The sequence below is a fragment of the Furipterus horrens genome, unplaced genomic scaffold, assembly GCF_987537825.1.
Source record: "Furipterus horrens unplaced genomic scaffold, mFurHor1.1.pri manual_scaffold_1, whole genome shotgun sequence".
Lineage (NCBI taxonomy): Eukaryota > Metazoa > Chordata > Mammalia > Chiroptera > Furipteridae > Furipterus > Furipterus horrens.
Genome location: NW_028327171.1, coordinates 189,991,203 through 190,014,490, shown reverse-complemented (window position 1 = coordinate 190,014,490; position 23,288 = coordinate 189,991,203). Strand labels below are relative to the sequence as shown.

Below are 23,288 nucleotides of genomic sequence, written 5' to 3'. Positions count from 1 at the left end.
TATCAAGTTCACAAGTGTAGCCACCATTGAGACCAAGCGATTTTTTGTTTTGTTTTAAACAACCTCTTAGAGAGGGCGATTCCATGTTAGTTTAGGAAACAAGGCTAATGGAGACATGATTAAGGAGCTAAGATGAGAGCCTAGAGAGCGGGAGTCAGGAGCCCTAATCCCAACAGTATGGTTAAGCTACCCTGCCTGAAAAAATGTTTTGAATTTTTTCTCCTATGGAAAGGGAAGAGATGAGAGCAAGAGAAGAGTCAGCAAGAAGGCTGGGGGCTGTGTAGGGTGCAGATCCTGGGGAAAATCACTGGTGGTGGGGTGGAGGGTGGGCAAAGGCACTCCCAGGAGCCAGAGGGTCTCAGATGCCACTGCAAGGTGTACACTCCTGTTGCACGCTCATATGAGGAAGCGGCTTGGTTTTACGCCCACATCAGTGCAAGGCTGAGCAGATGGGCAGAGGCAATAGCCGGAGGGCAGAGTGAGTGTGAGAATAAGTCCCAGGCCGCCCCCAGAACTGGCGCAAATCTGTGAGAAGCCTTTTTATCGCCACAGGGCATGGACCAGGAGTCCAGGACAACTTCTTTGGTACTTTAGGGGCTGGAAGGCAGCAGATGACTTATGGGTTACAGGTCATGTGAGACTTGCAGGTAACTTGTCCTCCGTCCTCTTCCCCAGTGGTATGTAGGAGGTTGCAGAGGTTTGGGACGGCTGGGCAGGAGTGCGCTGCAGAGAGCACTATGAATAGGTGGAAACTGACAGAACATTCATCCAGAGAACAAATATTTGCTGAGTGACTGCCATGTGTGAGGCGAGGGTGGCAGGGCTGGGAATACAGCTGTGGATAAAAAAGTATCCCTACCATCCCTGTGGAGCCTACATTCTCTCTGGGAGAGCTGAGAGGAAGAAGGTGAGAGGGTCTGCTGAAATGACTGGGAAAACAGTGAGAAATAGAAAAGGAAGAAAAATGATGATGGCAAGAAGAACAAGTTAGGGTTCCCCCATCCTCAACCAACCAGAAGGCTTCTGAGAAGTCTCCAGGTTTTGAGAGGACACAAAGTATACAACTTAAGGAAATGCATGCACCTGATACAAAATTGGGTGTCTTTAGACTTCCAGTGGGATGCAGGGCGGGAGGAGCAGACTGCAGTGAGAGTGTCAGGACAACCTCGCGAAGTCCCCTCACCCGCCAGTCCCCACACAAGGCCATAGACCCTGGAGGACGGAATTCTGTGGCCTGTGTGTGTTGGGTGGGAAGAAGGGTGTAGGAAGGGGCCTTTGCTTATTTCTTTACCAGCTACAAAATCATGGCACATTTCTGTTGATTAAATTTGTTGACATAATTGTGTGCCCAGAGAGTTTACAAGATGGACATGTGGGGTATGTGGGGTATAATACATATCCCCAGGTCTAATGCATATTACACAAAGCTGGCTATTCATATAATAGTTAGTTCCGGCCTTCTGGGCTAGCAAATGGAGGAATGAAGGTTATACTCAATACACTGTTAATCTGCTTAATGCCCACTTGAGGATGTGAAAAAGCCTGTGGTGCTGGCATCAAACCATGTTCTATTCCTCTGGGTATTTCAACAAAACATTGTCCTCAAGCGTCTTAGTAACTCAAGCACTGCTCTGTAGGACTGCAGATAAAGGCAAACTAGAGAATCTCGGCTGAATCAGCACCCGATTCCCAGCCCATGATCGGAATGCAAACCTCAGTCAGCTGCTGGCCTGAGACATCTCTCCCTGAACCTCCCTCAATAATCTCAAACAGGTGCACCTGAGGATTTTCTTGGGTTTCTGCTTTCAAGGCAGCAGGCTTGTGGAAGGGAAGAGCAGCCACGGGAAATGGGTGCAGGGGATGGAGGCGTGGAGGCCAGCCTGTGCTCTGGCGGGCCGTCAGACAGCGAGGCGCCAGCGCCGCGTCAGGCTGAGCGCCAGACCGAAGGAAGGGCCCAAGAGGAAAGACTATGCCTAAACCCTTCCAGATGTCCACAGGGCCTGGTGTCACATCCAGCTTCATGAGGGGGAATTTCATCAGTGCCATTTGCAAGTCCTACTGAATCTCCTTAGAGGAATTGGGCCAGAGATGCACGCTGGAAAACAGCTCTGCAGCCTGGATAAGGACGGAGTGTGGGCGAAACCCTGGTACGGAATTACCAGGTATGGAGGGCTGGAGGGAGGGCCTTAGAGAGGAATGACATTAGGGAGTTGATGAGTTGCAGAAAGATCACAGACCAGGTCATGAACTACATTCCCACAGGGGAAGCAGAAAGGTCACCTGCGCTTGCTTTGAAGGTAAGCCTGTACAGACATATCAGTCCTATGTTGCCTCAGAACGAGAGTTGATCATAGCTAACATAGCCTGAGTGCCTACTGTGTGCCAGACACATTAAGTAAAGCACAGCTGCCTTATTGGATAATCTCATTGAATCTTCGTGACACTCCAGAGGGTATGAGCTCTGGTCTCTACTCACCACAAGGCCTTGGCACATGCCCTTCCCTCTACTGGAAGACAACTCTTCTTCCCAACCCCACCTTTCTTCATCTCATTAACTCTGAGTGTCCCTTAGGGTCTCTGCTTAATCATCACATCTTCAGGGAAGCTCTGAGTTTTTAAAAACTTCTGTCCAACTTTATGATCTTAGACCACTGTGGGTTGCTTGATAAAAACTGCTTCATAGTGATGAATGTAAGGGAAGGAAATATATTCATTTTCCTGTGGCAGAGCAATAATGAAACTTCTTAATTGGGATATTGTAGTACTTATATATAAATCATGTTTATACAAAAATTTATATAATTTTTGTCCCTGATGGAATCTAATCATTTGAGACATAAGCTTATGAATAAAATTGCAACAATATTCACCAAACCACACAGGATTTGGCTTAGAATCAAAACAGGGAGTTAATGGTTCTGTCTGCAAATTGAGGTGGTAATAAATTACTGAAATTTGTGCTTTCCCTTCACTAATCATCTGCAATTCCAGGTTTTGAACATTTTTGCTTTTCAACAGAGATCACCTGTACCTGACAGAAACACAGAACTCTTGAATTGGCTTTTCGCTGACTACTCGAAGTTCTCTCAATGGCTGAACTTCTCTGGAGGGCACCAGACTTAACATACATCGAACATGTCAAACCCATGCTAGACTTAACATACATCGAACATGTCAAACCCATGCTGACCTCACAGGTTTCAGCTGTGCCCTTTATCCTTCCAAAAACACATCCTCTCATTTTATCTAAACTCCTTGGACAGTAAAATTATATTCTGTTGCCATAAAAAAAGCTTTTATTATGAAAGCAATAAGGTGTAAGGAGAAGGAGATTACCATGGGAAAACCATAATGGTTTATAATATAGTTAATCACAGAGATAAAGTGTCATTTTACAAAAGTGTTTCCACTGTCTTGATTCCTTTCTATAGAGGACTAATAACAACAATAACAAAAAGAATCAGAAAGGCACTTCAGCAGGAAAAGATTTATCACTTTCTGCCCTGTGAAAGACTCTTCTTTACATTGGGAGACTGAGACCGAGGACAGAACTGCTTCATCGGGAAGCCTGGAGGAGCCACGGCAAGTCTCTGTTCTTCATAAAGGAAGATGCCATGATAGGCGGCAGCCACAGGACTGTCGGCCGTTGATAAGCTGGAGAGCAGAGTCAGCTGCTGGGTGTTGAGGAATGAAAGCAGGATTTCAAAGGGGATTTAAAGAAATCAATTGGCAACAGCAGCCAGACTTAGATGGCAAAGAGTTAAAACTAGGCCACCTTCCCTCTCAAGGAGTTTGCCTCAAGGAGACTGTAGGGAGAGAAACTGCCTGGGACCATCTGATCCCAGACCATTTTGCTTCAGAACCTTCTTGTGTATGAAGCGCTTCAGTTGGAGCTTCCTTAACTCCTCCGCCACCAGGCAGGATGAAGCAAGTGGAGAGCTTCTGGAAGGAGACAGAGCCTCTTCAGGATGAAGAGCCTCCTGTCCCCCAGCCTGTCCCCAGTCTGTTAAAGGGACACAGAATGTGGGAACTGCTGGGGAGAAAGGAGTCTGATGAATGCTAAGGTGATGTTTTAGCCTTTCGGGCCTCTGCATTTTACATACAGCACACAAACGAGTGATAAGCTGTACATCAAGACTTCCTGTATAAAGAATTTCTGTTTCACCCACATCACACATTCCCCCCACGGTGGGCTACTGCCTCAGGTGTAAGAACTGCGAGTGCCCAGGGGAATGCCAGCTGGCCCCTGGTGGCCTTGTGGCACCTGGGAGCTGTGATGCGGGCCTGGAGCTGAGGAGTTAGCGCTGACGGAAGGGGCTGCCTGTGCTGCCCCCACACTGAGGTGCCTGTGTCCCTTCCCTGGGGTGAGAGGATTTCACCCACCAGGTGGAGGGCCGAGAAACTCCCTGTATATGTACGTATAGGGTTTGCAGTACCATGGGTGCCATTTCAGTCCAACTCCTCAAGTTATTACCAGAATTTCTTGGGTTCAGGGCAAAACTAGTCAGGGGTTCCAGCTTACCCATTTCTCAGGTGCAAATGCAGCAAGACTGTGTATGGTTCTCTATTCCTAGGCCAGGAGGACTGGCAGCCCCAACATTTATGACAGGGGCCTGCATATGGCACTTCTGCTCTTGCATGGCTGCTGGTTTGCATTCTTTCTTTCTCTATTTCACTCCCTAAAGGGTAGCAGAATACGCCACCCTCAAAAATGGCACTTTGGTATATTGATTATTTTGAGCTATAGGCATTTGAAAAGCAGCAAAGAGGCTTTCTCTGAATTCCCCTTATCTGCCTAAAGACAGATTCTCCAAAAGGAACTCAATTGTCATAAATCCACATCCCACCCCCAAGAGTTTCATCAACAAGGGAAGGTTGTTGACTCCGTCACAGAAAAGACAAGGAGTTGACACCATCCCCAGACAAACTTTTTCAAAAACTCTCATATTGCCTTATTTTTCTAAGGTTCCATTCAACTTCCCTAAAAAACATTCACTCTCCTCTGAGAGGCCTATACTTCTCCCTTCCCTTTCTCTGTTGCGATGGTATTTAAACCTGAATTCTAAACCACTTCTTTGAGTTCCTCATTTTTCCTTATCTCCCATATATACATGAGGTATACATGTTAAGGAAAACTCTGACTCCAAAAAACCTCCGCTGCCTTGCGGCATACCTCTTCAGGGGAAAGGCTAAGGGAGTAAACCCCGACAGAAAATCCGGAGCCGGAGTCCCTAAGGCGGTTTGACGTTGTAGTCAACACCGGCAACTCCTGCGGCGCACCTGAAGCCAAGCTGTATTGACTCCGTCTTTCCCTTGGACCCTTTAGCTGCGAAGAGAGGGGGGGGTCTGCTGCATGGGCAACAGCAGACCCTCCATATCACCCTGCCCAGGCTCTGTAGCTTCAGCTTCACTGGAGAGGACACTCCAGCGTCATCGCAAGATGTTGATTCAACACGGGAGGAGACAGATACCGTGTCACTCCCGAGTCGGACTGCACAGCCATTCTCGGCGGTGCAGATAGACTCTTAAGAAGCTACTCCATCGTCTCTCGAGACGGACGGCTGCCGACGACATGTTAATAAACTTCTGTTTGTTTCTCTCTTGTTCATTTGTCTTTTTTTTTTTTTTTTTGGACTGTCTCAGGCAAGAACTCAGAAGGGCAGAAGAAAAATTATTGTTCCTCCCCTACATCTCAATTCTTCCCCCTCTCCTATACCTATATGGTGTTTGCTGGTATCACCACTCACCCAGTTTCCATGACTGGAAACTTCCCATGTGATCAAGTCCCCTGAAGTCTCCTGCAGAAGCGTATGTTATATTCCACTCCTCTTCCACGGTTGCCAATTTAACTCCAGGCTCATTATCAAGTAATTGGCTATGTATTTTTTCTTTTCAATTGAGGTTCCTGAATTTGTCACCTTCTATTCTGTCCATTTTTGCATTTAGGTTTTACAACAATTTGCACCTGGAAAAAATTCTTTTTTTTCTGAGTGCAGTAGGGTTACAAAATAATATTTCTAAATATTTCTTGAATTCCACAGTGATACTTGGCAAATATATAAAACCCAATGAACATATCTACAACATGTAGACTGGGGTTGGGACTCAACCCTGTGAAAAGGTGCCTAGTGCTCATGGACTGTCAGGAAAATAAAAGTAGCCAAGCATGAACCACTCTTAGCATGTAAAGCACAGTTAAAACCCCTCTGGCTGTATATGAATATGGCAACCGCACTCGATTTGCCAGTCAGGCTGGGCCTGTTTTATTTCTATTTCTTTTATCAGAGGTATTATAATCTTGAAAAGTTAACACGTGTTAGTTTGTATATTTTATAATAGAATCCTATAATGAGTTAAAGACTAGTAAATGGATATTTCACTACACTGTCTGAGGTGCATTTCTGGAATGAGATGTATGTAGATTTAGCACAAGGACTAACTCCCAACATTTATAAAATCTTGGAGTTCTTCAGTAGAGACATAGTTAACTGAAAAAACAGAGAGGAATTCTCTTTCCTTCCTGGAATTTCTAACACGACATCAGAGTTGCAAAATCCTGTAAATTCTATAAATTCCACAACACCACATGTTCAACAGAAAAATCTATATTCCTTATATACCTCCATTTAGAATTTTAAATGTGATTTTGCTTAATAATATAATTTATCTTTGCTAATTATTTCTTAGTTTTGTTTTTCTCCCGTGGAGATCACTAGTCAAGGAAAGTCACTTAAATGTATTCAATTTCTACAGCTACAAAACTTTTATCATTTACCACTATCCCCTTAGAAAAACTAAAACTACATCTATGGAGAAGAAAGCAAACTTCCTTCTGTAGGTGGTAATTGTCTTTCAGCATAAAGATACCATTTAAGGTACTGGGTTAGCAGCCAGTGTTGATCTGCCCCTCCTCCACACAACTCCACTGTAATTTTTGCCGTACGCACCACACAGCTTGTTTGTCCACTCCCACTAAGCCTTATTTTATTTTATTTTTTATTTTGGAAAGAGATCATCTTTTATCCCTCAGTAATTTCTGCAATGTTCTTCAGGTATGGTCCTCAGACCATTTATACTCATACCCACTGTGCTTACTGGATGCAGATTCCTGGGCCCCACACCCAAAGAACCAGAGTCTCTGGGAATGGAGGCCCTGATGCTCCCTGTACATTCTGAAATTTGAGAAGCACCAGATTGTCATACATTCATCCCTCTGTTGGATGAATGGATGAATGAAGAACGGGGAAGAGAAGGTAGAGAGAAGGCCAGGAAAGACATGCAAGGGGAAAGAGGGCCGATTTGGTGGCAGTTGTGGCCATTGAATATCAGGGGTCCTTTTGCCTTACTTCTCTCTTCATTGAGCAGTAAATAGCAAAAAGTTGTGATAACATATCTATAACTCATAGCTGCGATCCACTGCATGCTGAATAAACAGAGAGGCAGACAAGATATTGTCTTCCCAGTGTCTTGGAATAGAGGGAAAGACATTTACTCAATGCTTACCTGCAGGAGAAGAGAACCAACCTAGATCAAACTTCTATCATGGGGTAGGCTAGAGTTTTTCTCAAATAACCTAAGAAATGTATATCTTGTACTTGAATCTTTACAAACCCCCTAGGAAGTGACAGCAACACCTCTGTTTTGTAGCTGAGTAGAAGAAACTCAAGTCATCTTCAGAGCTAGAATATGTGGAGATGAGATTTAAATTCTATTCTGTTGAACTCCACACCCCATGCCTCCAATTAAGTGGTTAATAAACCTTGAAAATGTGACTTTTATTAGGATATGGCTTACTGAGAACCAAAGGTTTACAGTTGCTGAAAAAATAATATAACACACATATGAGGAAATTTATTGTAGTAACCTCGGGTATTTTACAGTGTCTTTTATGTGCTTTGTTGCTGTCTTAGCCACAAACTGCCCCAAATGACACCTTAGTCTACTTTGTACCCACCTTATAAACATAAGCTCCAAGATCCATTCTGAAACTGTAATTATAATGCATTTTATATTTATACTAATATATAAGAACAAATTTGTCTTTTTTTCAGGGAAAATGGATTATACTATAAATTAAAAAAAAACATGAATAATACATATTCTGGGATTGTAAAGACAGAACAATTTGCTTAATTCCTCTTTATGTTTCTATTCTGTGATGACACTAACAGTTCTTATTCAGGAGCATGTTCCCAAGCTGGTTTGATCAGTAGCCTTCATTTGCTGAAAAGATTCAGAAATCTCTTCAGATTTCAAGCTGAAATTAGAATCAACTTCTTGCTCTCCACCTTTGATGCTGGGCCTGTTATTCTGCAACGAAGGCTGTGGTGAACAGGAAGCTGACTTCCCACGCTAAGTGCGCGACCGACATCACTAATGTATGGAGGTAATCACACGTATGGCTCAGAAAGGCCCTTAATACAAGGTGCTATTTCTGTGAGCTTCCTGGGGACTACACCAAAACCGAAAAGTCTAGTTCAGTAAGTTTTTGTATTTATCAACCTGCTCTTCCTTCATGTCGACTGATTGACTCAGTCCTTGCAGTGGCCCTGGGGAAACATCCAACACAGAGAAAAACCTCAGGGAGAGAAGAAAATAGGAAAAGAGAAGCTTTCACCTCCAAAAAGCAAGCTACACTATTTAGAATGGAACATTCACAAACGAGGCACGATTTGAAATACACTGTACCGCAGGGATTTGCCTTAGTCACAAAGTCACGGGAACCTTGAGCTTCTCTGTGGTATATGGTATTTACCCTTTTCACAATTTCAGAGTGGATCCTGAGCTTATTTCTGTTTATTGGACTGGTGCAAAGTAAGGAAATGGAGTTATTTTGGGCAATTTGTCAGCAAGGTCAGCAACAAAAAACCATACATATGGCCCTCTTGAGGCTCGTATATTTATTAGCTTCTTCTATTATTGCCTCTTGATAGCCTTTGTTGTTGTATGCTCATTTCTGTACTGTGCGTTCTTTTAATATGCTGGCATAATCGTGAATATTGGGTGTGGGGAGAAGGAACAGGTTTGTTTAATTTCCGTTGTGCGGTGCTTTGTACAAGTCACAAGCAAGTGTACACTTAGGAAAATCATTTGATGAGAAGGAGAGTCTTGTTTGTACAGGTTTTGACCAATGGAGAGATTATATTCACTCCCAGAGCTGAAGGACATAGAGACCTTTTATTAAACTTTAAAAAAAAAAACGCATAAAAAATACAATGTAAACTCTTGATTTTATCTTCACTACACACTTGGGCTGAGGAGCTGGCAAAATCTGGCAATCATTTAATACATTGCTGGTATTTTAATAGGGAACTGAAGGCTTTGTAAAATTATTACGCAACAATGCAAAGGGGCTAAAGAAGTTCCTAACATCAGCTCTTCTGCTGGTAGTCCCATGACCAAGATCCACTGCTGAATGGTGCAGAGAAAAGCATCATTTTATTGCTGGACAACACATTACTTTGGATACTTCCAATGCTAGTGGGGATACCGGGAATGCTCACTGTTTCAGCCACATGGTTTTAAAATGGAGTCTCTACTCATTATCCATGCTTAGGTCAACATTCTCCAAGTTCGCTTGTTGTCACAGCATCTTTTTGGTGACACAGAACTGATTCTAGGACCTGTTTCACTTAATACTTATTTTTCCTATAATTATCTATCAAAGTATATATACAGTGCCACAATTACAGTGACTCTCCTAAGTAAGAGAGGGTAATTAAATGGTTTAGCAAGTATTTGTTCAACCACTACTGAAGCATAAGATATGCAGAAAGGCCTGTTTTCATTCAATTTGCAGAGTGCAAGGGCTGGTGCACCTGAGGATGTCACTGTCACTGGCGTTAGGGTAGTTGGATATATGTCACATGTGCTCAGGAACACCAAGAATACTGAAGCCAAAGAAGAACAATAATCCCCTAGACAGAAATACTGTATTTATCTTCCCATGCTTCGGATCTTCACCCCAATCCTGGTCCTGACTCTGCTGTCTGCTTTTATTGCAAAATGAGAAAAAGACTCAGGTAGAGACAGAATGGCTAACGGAAGTGACTGCTTATCATTAGCCACAAGCGACAGTTCTTAATATTTCCATTTTCTCCTAAGGACTGAGTTGAATTCTATAATGAAAAACAGACAAAAAAGCAAAGCCTCAATTTTCTCTGCTCTTCAATACAATTGTTTTTCTGGTTGTAAGAAGGCAAAAAATGTAATTTGACCTTTAAAATGTGTAGCTAGGTTTACATTTCAGGCAAATGGAAAAAAAGTTCTCCTACAACACTGATCTGAAATGACAAGACACTACGGTTATGTTCTCTGGGTATGTAAACGATTGGAGAGGAAATTTCTTGCCTCCCGTCTCCAGTGGTGCATTGGGAGGGCGGCTGAAGGAGGAATCTTGTCCTCCAGCTACAGCAGGACGTGCGCAGGGGCTGGGTCCCGCTGGATGGGGAAGGAAGACATGCAGTCCTTTTCTCACTTTCCCGCTCAGGCTTTCTCAGCGTTATCACCCTCTTGGGACAGATCGTCCTTTGTAGTAGGGGTAAGGTGTGGGGGAGGACTGTGCTGGGCACTCTAGAATATTTAGCGGCATGCTTCTCAGCATGATCTACTAGATGCCAATTGTGACAACCACAAATATTTCCAGACATTCTGTCTCCCGGGGGAGCAAATTCATCCTGCTGAGAACATTGCTCTAGCCCAAGACATGTTCTTCCCTTTGCAGCTCTCAACCAGTGAGTTTCATCCACAGATGCACAAAAAAATCACCTGGGGTTCTTTACAGAAAAGAAAATAATTCTGTATCCACTTCAGACCAGAAACATCAGCAACCCTAGGGGTGGCACCTCAGCAAAGGATGACCACAAAACCCTGAGTTTTAAATTATAGTGTATGCCCATGTACTTTGGTATGGAAATAAATAAATATTAATTTATAGGCATCATCTTTCAGTGACTATTAGTCACAAAGAGTAAAAATAAAAACCCTAAGGAGTACAGAAAAACCAGGTTTTAAGCATTGTATGGAGAGCCAGGTATTCACCCAGAAGTTTGGGGAACGTGGGGGGAGAACAACCAATGAGAAGAAAGAGTCCTGCTATGTGATAAACCTGCAAAAGAAGGAAAATGGTCTTATTTGGACTCACAAGCAAGGCTCTATGCTCCAAGAGTGCTATTATCTGGGCAGTGGAGGAGCAGCAAAGTGGGAATGTGGGTCAGGCGGTTGATGCAACAGCTCTAGTGGCAGCTTCCCCTTGGGGAGGCCTTCTCAAGCCCACTGCTCGGGAAAAGGACACACTATTTAAAATGCCACAGTGATGACACCTGGTCTATGTGTGGGCCAACCTGCCGACCACCAGGGTGGTCTGAGTGCGGTTTTGCTTGGCTACCATCGGGGTTTCAATAGCAGATGGGAGGCCCCCTTGGTAATGCGACTTGAGGGAGGCCCGAAGAAGACAGACTTAGCTCGAAATAGCTTTTTCTGCAGCCTGAAATTCTCACTTTTAGTTATTCTTTTGGTTGGTGGAGAGTCTCAACAGATTTGGTTACCATTTGTTAACATGCAAATATGTCACTTGGGAGGAACGACACATGGTCAAGAAAAGGATGAAGTTGCCAGTTACACAAAAAAGAATTTCCATAGTTAAAAAGAAAAGGGAAGGGAACCAGGGACCCACTGCAAGTTCCTGTCTTGTGTGTGGTCTCACGGTGAGGAGCCCCTGGCCTGGAGGGGGCAGCAGGAGGTTCAGACTGTCTTTGCTGGGAGGGAAGAAGCTCCAAGACGGAGAGGAGAGGGAGGTAGGCAAGGGCTTAGGGCCAGGGGAGCTGGAACTCCTTGACCTACTTCCCAATTCTTATTGAGCCAGACCTGGCACTGCTTCAGGAAAAAATAAACATGAGGCACAGAAACATTTCTGGCCCCTTTATACAGAAGGCATGCTTTGACTGATTTCTCTTTCCTATTCGAATCCAAAGCAGCCTAAACATATGGCCCCCTCCAGACCTCATTCTCTGCGACCCTGTTACCCCACTCCCAGCACACACGCTAGTGGCTCATTACCACCCTCCATTTTCTTTAGGAGTGCTTTTAATTAGATATCAAACTGCCATTAGCACCTTAACAATCGTTACAGCTCCGTTTTGGAATCCTTCCTCCCCCAGCATATGGAAGAACTATCAAGTATTACTCTCCTTCCTCGATGTTTTTTGACTTCAGTGCTTTAACTGCTCATTTTAAGCCTTCACCATCAACTTGGACATGCACACACACAGATTCGTGATGAGCAGCTAGGCTAGTCCGCACACAAAGCAATTAAATCTGACAGCTATAATTCCAAAGAATGAATATTTTCCAGTTGCGGTGGGGGCCAATCATATAGGGAAAAACCCAGCTGTTTCATGTTAGTTCCTGATGGGTCTTTTCACACAGATGCTCACGTTGCAAAATTTATTTTGTTAGGATGTATTGTGAGAGCACTGTGTCATCTTTGTTCTCCTCTCCAAGCTCCAATGCTTTCTGGGGAAATGACAACGATCCACGCAATGGCCATTTAGCCCTATGTAACAGTATCTGGGTTAAATGCCAACTTTGATATTATAATTTAGCAACTTAATGGTTTTCTTCACTAACTGTATTAAATGAAGCATTGTTCACAACCAGACCGGGAAGGATAAGCATTTAGTTCATTTTACTCAGCTGTGTGCTTGCTCGGTACTGAGCACACACAAACAACTGCCTCCTCCCAGACTCACAAAATCATCATTCCCATGAATTTCAGCGGTATTGCAGGGGAAATCCAGTCAGGCAGGACTCACCTCCTGAAGCTGGCACTTGGGTAACGAAGTGAATGTTTAGAATTTCTTATCCAAGAGTTTCTATGTATTTGTATACTGGACACACGCCTGTTGAAAGCTTTGGTGAGAGAACTGGGTGGCCCGAAGGAAGGGGAGCAGGAGAATTGGAAGTGCAACGTCGCTTGTGCACGGATGAGTCCCTGTACGTCTCGGCAACAGCACTTTCTAACCTTTCCAAAGGAGTTGCCCCACATTCTCCAGCTCTGGATATGTCTTACAGTGTAATCCTGAGGTCTCAACTGCATTAAATCAATGGCGCTGCATTCAAAATTCTAATGCCTATAGTTCATGATTTCACTACCAACAGAAAAGCTTAATTTTTAAAAAACATTTAAGCTGCCTTCTTCAGTTCTGTGACCTGCTGTTTTCCAAAAGCACCACAATCCCTAAAATTCATCCTTCAGAAAATGAGAGGCAGGCTTAATTCAAGTACATCACCATGCTGACTGGGCTGCAGGCTTATTTGGAACAGAGTCAAAGTTTTTCTATTTGGCAGAAATGTATGTGAGTGGTTGATTAAAGAACATTTTGGTTTTATTTTTAACTTAACACTTATGTTATTATTTTCGGATCATTTTTATTAAGGGTTAAATCAGAAAACAAGTGTGGCGTTTACTCATTTTGTAGCAAAAGCATACAGAAAATGGTTGATGTAAATTTTTTCTTCTCCAGTTTGGATGAAAACTGCCAATTTGTCAAGTAGGTGCCTTTTGAACAGCAGTATTGCTTGGCAGAGCTCATTCAGAAGTGAGCCTTCCCACTAGTTTAAAACAATGTGAATTACAAGCAGAGAAAAGATACACTACTTCCCTGGGTGCTGGGTTTCCTGGCCCCATGCTTTCAGCTCTTGAGGAGTGAAACAGTCAAAGAATCTGTTATAAATCTCAAAATGTCCCATGACCCACGTGATGTTCATTTTACTAAGGAACAACAGTAAAAAGAAAAAAAAAAAAAAAGACACAGAGCAGCTGGAGGAGAGAGGTAATTTGAGGTCGTTGCTACACTTTGTCAGTTAGTGTGTGAGTCACTCAGATGGAATGTATAATAGAGCCTCAGAGGAAGAGTTTCTTCTAAAATGTTACACAAAAGGATAAGACAGGTCTTCTCTGAGCAGCTAAGGAATGCCTCCAGACAGAGGCTGGCCAACTATGACCCCCACGAGCCAAATCTGGCCCACTGCCTTTCTGCATTGTCTCTGGCTGCCTCTGTGCCACAACAGCAGAGCTGAGCTGCTGAAGAGACCTTATAGCCCATAAAGTTTACATTATTTACTAGCGCGCCCTTTTCCGGCCTGAAGTTGAGTGTGCTATATATATATATTAGGGTAACTTAAGGATAGATTGGAAAAGTCATATAGCTATGAAATTGAGAAGCCAATAAAAATAAAAGTAACATCTTTTATTTGTATAGTATCTTTACCTTCTCTAACAGTTTCAAACATATTCCTGGAGTCTGCTTTGAACAGTTAGTTAGGTTATAATCTGATCAAACAGAGAAGAGGTTCATGATGGTCCAAATGCTGTGACTGGGGGGAGGGGAAATGATTCCTCACTGAATGATAATTGAATGGCATGGATTTCTTTTAAGGGCATCTTACACACCCATAGAATCGTGTATTATATGTAGCAAATGGTTTAAAATTCAAGAATTTTAGATTACATGAGTGTTAAGTGTAAACCTTAGTTTTACACAACTCAATAATTAACTAAAAAGCATATATATCAGTGTCCAAAAAAAAAAAAAAATTGGAATAGGAAAAATACACAGATGTGACCAAGTTCTAGAATCATGGGAGGCCAGTGAGATATAGGGGACATGCTATGTGAACGTGGGCACTGAGGATGCATTTTCTCCATCCTGTATTTTTCTTTTTAGAACCCCGATTTTTCTCTGGGAACCATAGCTCTTCAATTCTCAGTTCATGGGGTTCAGGTGGGGCTGACCCCACCACTAACTGTGGTAGACACAGGGCTCCGCCTGGCTAGTGGGAAGACTATCCCTCTAGCTAGAGTGGCTGGTTTGGGGACAGATACATGATCCAACCCAGCCATTGAAAATTGGCCCTTGGACTTCTGTTAGAACTTTTGGAAACGAAGCCCTCTCTCAGATGACGGGGGCCAAGGATTATGTAAGCTTGGAGCTGCCAGGGAGTCTTTGCTGCTACAAGGAGAGATCGTGCCTAAGAATGAAGCCAAGAATAAGCAGAACCAGGAGACTGCGGAAGAGGGTCACGGAGAGAGGAAAAGAGAGAGGGTGTGAGGGAAAAAGGAAGGGAGGGAGAGAGAGGAACTGAATCCTGATAACATAATTTTGACTTAGAACTGAATTTGTCTAAAGGAATTTTCTGGTGTTTTCATGTACATCAACCAATAAATTCTCTTTTGTCTTTAACTAGTGGACCTTGGGTTTCTGTCACTGAAACCCAACTGAAAGAGTTCTGATTGATACACTGAGAATATTTCTCTACTGATACAAACCTAACCTTTACTAACAGATGTTTCCTTCCAATTATGGACATGAGCAAATATGCAGGATTCAACGAATGGTTCTCCATCAAAATCATTTGCAGGACAGGGCAGGACCAAAATCACACCAGTGTGCCATTTCTTAATTCCAGTCTTAAAAATCCCAAGAACGGGGCTGTCACTAAGCTTATTATGTAAGATGTTTCTGAGTTCTGTTAAGGGAGTTTTTCTTTTATAATGACAAAGTTGGAATATATCTTTTCTTAGTAGCATGCACGATATTGGCCTTCTAGAGATTTGTCAAAAATGTCATTTGTTGAGGTTTTGTTCTATGTTGTGTTCTACATCATTCAATACACTTTTGGGCCAACTTCAAATGCCAGTGAATTATGTGTATCAAGTTTCTTTTTATTCAAACATGTTCTCCTCTTTTTTATACCCAAGACATATGCCTCTGCCTACAGGGCTTAAGAAAACCTGCTGAAGAGTTGCTCTGTGATGTTTATATGTTAAATAAACAATGTTTTCCGTGTGATGCTTTACCTTATGGGAACAGCTCAAGTGCCACAAATGTATAGTTTCCATGTTGAATTACTCACCAATTGTGTAATTCAGCAAAGGCAGCTTTGATCTTCTTCACTGAACTATCCACTTCTTCCTTGATCATGACACGGTATCTAGTTAGAGACACCGTGCAGCGTTGCAAATCCTTCACTGATTTCTCAATATTTGGGCCTAAAATTAACGTCAAGAAAAAAAAAATGTGTTTTTAAAATTTTACCACTTTATATTTGTTAGCTGAATAATAACAACAAAACCCAACTAACTCACCCCCTCCGTCAATAAAAAGAGATTTTTGTTTTTCATTGAAAAAAACATGTTTTGTCAAGAGGATGTTGATAGTCCAGGGTTTTTAAAATCCAGAGCGGATGGTTTGTACAGCCGCTCAGACCGCTGTGGGGCACACGTGTCCCCTCTGCTGTTTGGAAAACAGGCTCTGATCATATGTTCTATCACATACTGCAGTTTCTTAGAATGTGGTGTGTCTAAAGACCATGTGTGCTGCTGGCTCTCTCTGTAAACACCACTCTGCGTGGGTAACAGCCAACAGAGCTTTTGGAAGAGGAAAATGACTTAGAGATTGGGAGAGGTACAAGTGAGCTAGAGAGAGGACTGAGCGTTGGTGCCAGGTACACTGGCTCTGGCCCCAGCAGTCCCGAGCCAGGCCTGTAATTATAGCAGCAGCACTTAAAGCAGCTCTGTGGGTGCCAATCTAGCCCCATTTCCTGAAACTGTCACCAAGGTTTACAGATAGTGCAAAGCAAGTCAGCAAACTGTATTTACCCCAACAAGGGCATGTTTCTTAGAAGAAAGAAATCTCTCTCCCTCAAGAAAACTGAGAAATCGTATCAAACTAAAGCCAAGGAAATCAGATATAACTGAGGCTGAAAATGAAGAATATTATTTAATCTTCTGGGGATCAGAAAGGAAGTGATTTAGCCCCTTTCATTTTTAATACCAGTTATGTGTAAAGTATAACACAGCTTGAAAAATAATGAAAATATGGTGTGCCAAATATAAAACCCTCTTTCAGTGTTATTTTGTCTGCAAGCTCTAACAGAACTGAATTCACGTGAGAAAGATCATATCTGAAGACATTCCAGTCCCTAGACTCATCTTTGTTCCATGCAGGTTCAGAACCTGTATATCAGGGAAACGCTCAGCATTCACATTTCACAAAGAGCTCCTGCATTAACATCTGCTTTAAAAAACATTAGGGTAGAAAGTATTTGTGGTGCAAATTTACCCATGACTACAAAGAGAAGAATGGTCATAGGGAGGCAGAGAAAGGGGATGCAATTCCATTGAAACATTCAAGACCTTTGATTAATATGGGAGGAATCACATCTGCCTTTCAATCTATGTGGGTCGCAGAAGGAAACGCAATTTCCTGTGTTTCTCTCTTCAACTCGCAGCATCTCTTGGAAAGTTCTGTCATTCTGGCACTTCTCTGTGCAAAATACGTTGAACCATTTGTGCAAAAGAAATCACTTTACCTCTTTTCTTTGCCAACTCATCTGGCTTTATTTCAAGATGAGCTGCAGGGGCATTGGAATTAACAGGAGATGTTTTTGCCTTAGGCTTGCTTGGGTTACAAGGCTGCTCAGCTGACCACTGTAGGCCATCTGACCTCTCTGGTGTTCCGTGTATAGGTTTGGGGTTGCCATCTAAGGACAGTTTCTGTTGCAGTGGTCTGTTGCCTTCTGTAAGAAAACACCAAATAATGACTGTGAAGTGATAAACTAAAAACATTGATGACAAAGTGATGGAGGATGCCAAGTTTTTGTTTTGTTTACATGTGGGCAATAATGCTTTTCATTGCAAACAGTTAAGAAACTGTTTCTAATAGAATCCCCAGAAGATTAGAGGAGGTACCAGAAACAGAAAGAGCCTTGTACTTGGAGCCAAAACGTGGGTGTTTTGGCTCTGGTAATTATTTGCAGGTGACCCTGGGTAAGCCACTTAACATCTCTGAGCCTTAGTTTTCTCATCCAGAAAAGTTATTAGGAGGAGGCTTCCAGGTGTCTTTTTTCCCCATTCAGTAAAGGCACAGATGTCTTTAAGTGTGATTTCCTATTGAAGCTATGAAAATGTAGCCCTCTTACCTCCAAGTGTTACATTAATGTCTTGTGGTACTTTATTTTGAATTAATGAAGGCAGAAGAGTGATTGGAGATAGGGCAAAAATGAAGTGACAACAGGTACTATAATCATTTCATTGAATTTATGGAGGAATTAAATCAGAAAACATCATCATAATATCTCAACTATATTTAAAATCTAGGAAGTCAGATTCTCTCTGGAGCTCTAATAGATGTTGCAATAAATTAGCAGCACGTTGCTCTCGGCATCTTTTAAAGGTAGGTTCCCATTTAGTTATTGCTGGAGTGAATTAAAAGGCACCTTAGTGACTGGAAAAGGAAATGTATCACCCTTAACATCTTACTACCAGAGAGAACTTTGGATGTGAAAAAAAGGGAAGCCAGTGTGCTTTGGAAGGCCAGGTTCTTGGAGAAAGCTGGGTGTAGTGGAAAGAGCGCAGGCTTGGACGTGGGAGACCCATGTTCTGATCTTCCCTAGGTCCTGATGACCCTGTAGGAATGACTTCACTTTTCTGGCTGACTGTGGCTCACACTCAAACAGAGCACAATGTCATCTCAATGAAACCCAGCCCCTTTTCAGACACTCGCCCTGCCTCATTTCTCTTTACTCCCATAGTGCTTTGTAAAAACTTAGTGCGTTATGTTTTAACACAATACTTACATGTCTGCCCCTTGCCTTCACCTTGAAGAGGCTATGACTTTCTTGAAGGCAAATATTAAAATATGATTCACTTTTGAGGCCCCAGGATTTGTATCTGGCCCAATAGCTATCTGTAGAATTGTGATTGAATTAAAGTATACTTACATTTCATAGGGGAAAAAAAAAGAAACAAAGAACGGTTTTCCTGACACTGTCACAAACATTATAGAGACTGCACTCGGAGAGTAAAAATGAATATGATCTGGGTCCTAGTCAATTTTATTTTAGACATTAGCCCATTTATGAGAAGTGTAAATGTGAATCCATCATTCATAACCTACATATCAAGAAACCACAGCATACATTTTATGGGCTGAATGATGAGCACTCTTTAAATTTACTTAAAGGGAAATTATAGTACACAAAGAAATGTTCAACAAAGGTAGTGAACATAGTAATTAAATACTGAAAACAGCATTTCCTCCAGTAATGAAACATTTAATAGAATCCTTATTAGATTAGAAGATATAAAAGGAATAGGAAGAACCTTGTACTTGGAGTCAAAAGACCTGGGCAGGTGCTTTGGCTCTGATAATTACTGCATTTTTCGCATTATAAGACACACCTGACCATAAAACGCACCTAGGTTTACAGGAGGAAAACAAGAAAAAAAAAATTCTGAACCAAATGATGTCCTAAAGTATTTAATGAAACATAACAGAATAATATTTCAACCATGTAAAGTGAACCGCAGTCAACAGTGGTATTAAGAACCATCATCATTGTCATTAACAAATAAGGAGAGACTTTAAGGTTCAAGTACTCTTCTAGTTTTCTGGGAACCCCAAGAACTCATCATTGCTAGTGTCAGAATTTATGGGGGCCTTTAATAACAGGCATTGGGGGAATTAAGAGGTATCACTAGTTGTAACAGTCACTGAGAGTATCTCTGTCCCAGTTACAGGTTCTGGCGGACTACCTCCAGTGCCTGTTATGGCTAGTGATAACCCTTAATCCCCTCAGTGCCTGTGTTACTACTAGAATAGTGAGCCCACCATAACTACTTTTATTAAACTACCAATTTCAGCATTTATGGCTGCTCACCCAGTTACTGCTGGCCTCCTCACACAGAAATCTGGTGTGCACTGGATACAGTATGTAGACGAGACAGTTGTAGCATCTAATGGAGCCAGTAGCCAGCCGAGAACATGTTACTCCAGCTCCAACCATCTGCCTCTCATGATTGACAGAGCTTAAGACACAGTGATTGGTGATTGGAGGCGGTTCTACTGACACAGACCCCACCCAGCGTCAAAGACAATTGGCAATTGCACTGTGCCTCATACCCGTTATTAGCCTCAGCTGATTCGACAGGTCAGTGGTTGTAGCTGGGAGTGTCAGGCAGCTCTCTGCACTCTCCCAGGTCCTGGGTGATGGGCAGAGGCAGATGGCAACTGACCAGAAGCCCTGAGAATCAGCAGTAAAGTGGGACATTTAAGCATCCCCAGGGGTTTTGCGTGGGCCCACCGCTTCTTCTTCTAACAGCTGTCACCACCGCTGACAGGTCAGGTAATACACACCACGGTCTGTGATGCAATATTTGCTCCATAAGACGCACAGACATTTCCCCTCACTTTTGGGGGAAAAATAAAGTGCGTCTTATGGAGCCAAAAATACGGTACTTGCCGGATGACCCTGGGCAAGTCACCTAACTTCTCTGAGCCGTGGTTTCCTCACCCAGAAAGGTTCTCAGAAAGCTTTAGTTATGCTAGAGTGGAAGCTCAGTGTAGGCAGTGGTTGTCCAACTTTAGTGTGCCTGAGAATCCCAGAGCTTCTGCTTTAGCAGTGGGCCCAGGATTCTACCCACCAGGTGTTCTGTTGGGGTGAACACGGGTGGCACCACCCACCTGGAGAAATTCTACTGCAAAAGATGAAAAAGGAAATTTCTGATGAGTCTATAAATGTTTTGTTAAAATAGTGATTAAGTACAGGCTGGTTCCAACTCACTCCCTCTCTAAATCATAGTTAAGATTCAGCCGTGATGAAATATTATAAATTGAGAATCTAAAATAAAGCTCATTGTGAATAGTGTAGTAAATTAGTCTTATTCTTAAAAATAAGGGGATTCATACGATAACCTGATGAAAATAATGACCTAAGGAAAAAAGTTGTTCTGTGGAACGCAAAAGAATTTTAAACCGAAGGCAACCATGCAAATGAGCACAGGCTCATTTACTTAGAGTTGAAAATAATTTTTGTGTGTATCAGAAAACTGATATGTGGGCTATTGGTTCATTTCAGCTCTCATTCAATGTATATTTATTGAGAAATTTGAGTAGAAGTATTTTTTTTGGAAACTCATTTTGGTGGGGTCACTGAACACTGGGATTATGTGAAGTTCTCAAAGACTACTTGGATATACTATTTGCACATATATTTTCAAATACTGTAAAACTCTGGAGCTCTTTCAGATGAAAATTGGTAGAGAGTTATTCAACTATAACAGAATTAGGTTCATTAGAATAATTGGAGTTCTCTTTTGGATACACACGTAGTAGTTTCCCTCTAACATTATAGGCCGGAAGTACCACCATTCTCTGTCTTTTCTGGAATTCACTTGTAAACTTCAATAGACTGTAGCTGACCTAGCGTTGATTCATAGCACTGTCTAATCAGGTATCCACTAGCCACATGTGACTGTTGAACACAGGGAATGTGGCTTGTTTCAACTGAGATGTGCTATAAGTGTAAAATACACACTAAAATACACCCAGTACAAAAAATGTCTTCTATAATTAAAAAAATATTGATTGCATGTCAAAATGATAATATTTTGGGTGTATTAAGTTAGACAAAATGTATTACCCAATTTAATGTAGCCATTTTTAAAAACTTTTTAAATGTAGCTACCAGTATTTCTGTTTTTTGTAGACATCTTAACATTTTCTTCATAGGCAATAATGATATCTGAAAATAAAGTTTGACTCTTCCTTTCCAATGTTGCCCTCTTGGATAGTTAAGAATGCTATTACAGTGCAGAATAAGCATCCATGCATTGATTTTGATCTTAGGGAAATTGTATTCATTATTTTATTATTAAGTAGCTGTAGATATTAGCTGTAGATATTTCATGTTTATCAGAAAGTTCTCTTTTATTTATAATTTGTTATTAGCTTTTATTTTGTCAAGCACAAACAAAATAAATACCTCTTTTTTTTTTTTAAAGAAAAATGTATGCTATATTCAATACATGGAGGTCGATGGTAAATTTAGTGGGAACAATTACTTTGGACTAATGGGGCTGTTAGCCATAATAAACAGGTTGGTAAGTGATACAGAGGTGAAGAAATGGAGAACAGTGAGTAAAGTTAAATCTCTTTAGATGTTAGAGAATAATGGTCTCTGATGAAGCCCCAAGAAAACTCTTTTCACAGTATAATTATTGTACGACTTGACTGCATGTTCACATTCATCATTCTTCCATCACTACCTGACAGGATAATTAACAGATAATCAGAGAAACCAATAACTTTGAAACAGACAGCAAAACAGATAGGTTTATTCAGAAGAAATAATGTCAGCTCGTTCTCCCTTTTCCTAACATCTTTATCAAATACAGATAGATTTTATTATTTCATTCAAGTCCTATTAACTTACTTAGCTCAGCGGGCATAAAGCTGGTAACTTTCTAATTGAAAATAAAATTTTTAGGTTTTTTAAATTGTTTTTACAAGGTCTTATATGTCATTAATACCTCTGTAAGTTTATTCATATTAAAAGGTAATAAATAGTAAAGTCAATGAATTAAAGCTGTCAATGACAGCAGGTAGGCACATTAATTTGATTTATCTCACTGATTTATTTCCTTGCAAAACAGGCTTAATTCTCATTACATTTTGATAGCACCATTTAAATCTTTGTTCAGAAAATGTTTTGGAAGGACTTCTGTTGTTTGCAAGGAGTGCATTCCATTTAATATAGTCTGTTTGTAACTGAAATCACCATAACAAGTATGGGTGTGAAGTTAGGAAGGTATTCAGCTATTTAAAGATGAGTAGTTTTGTGTTTTTGCTGTCGGGTTGCAGCGAAAGTAAGTTTTCAACAAGAAAGAGATGGGAAGGGTCTCTAGATTTCCTTCACTGAGGTGGCAGAAAAATACCCAAGGGGTTTGATATTTCTTGTGCCCTCATGTCACTGCATCCTATGTCTGCCTCTTTCTGCTTCATCATACACAGGAAAACGCAACAGAGGTCTAAGTCATTGAAGATGCAACTTAATGATCTGAACAGCTCAGACACAGTGCTGTTGGAAGCTGAGGTTGAGAATGAACAACTACAAACAAGAGTTAACACTCAGTATTCAAATGCTAGAATAATAATTAAGAAGTGACAATGATAATATGCTTATGTATTTTAAAATATAAACTTGCAAAATGGATGTTTATATAACAGTACTTAATGTTGGTTGTATAAATTAATAAACTATACTATCTAAATTTTAAAAAATACTAAAAAAGATCTATGGTTATACCTCTACAGGAGCTTCAGCTAGTCCTTATTTAAGGTTTAAATAAAACATTGCCTGTTCAGACCACCAAGACCATGCATGTGTGACAGAACCTGAATTAAGGTATTTGTGCCTCAACGTCAATGTCTCCTCTTTATTCACTC

General features: G+C 41.5%; 1 protein-coding gene across 6 annotated transcripts in view; it reads right to left on the bottom strand.

Moving 5' to 3' along the window:
• SPATS2L (spermatogenesis associated serine rich 2 like) overlaps window positions 1-23,288 on the bottom strand; it is a 150,699-nt gene that overhangs the window by 17,938 nt on the left and 109,473 nt on the right. For 5 of the 6 annotated variants that reach the window (XM_090282291.1, XM_090282325.1, XM_090282318.1 and 2 more), the window contains 2 exons: window positions 17,374-17,580; window positions 15,916-16,051 (listed from right to left, as the gene is read on the bottom strand). In XM_090282291.1, coding sequence (XP_090138417.1) covers window positions 15,916-16,051; window positions 17,374-17,580 — 343 coding nt within the window. The remainder of the gene's footprint in view (window positions 1-15,915; window positions 16,052-17,373; window positions 17,581-23,288) is intronic. The other variant, XM_090282308.1, reaches the window with a different exon arrangement.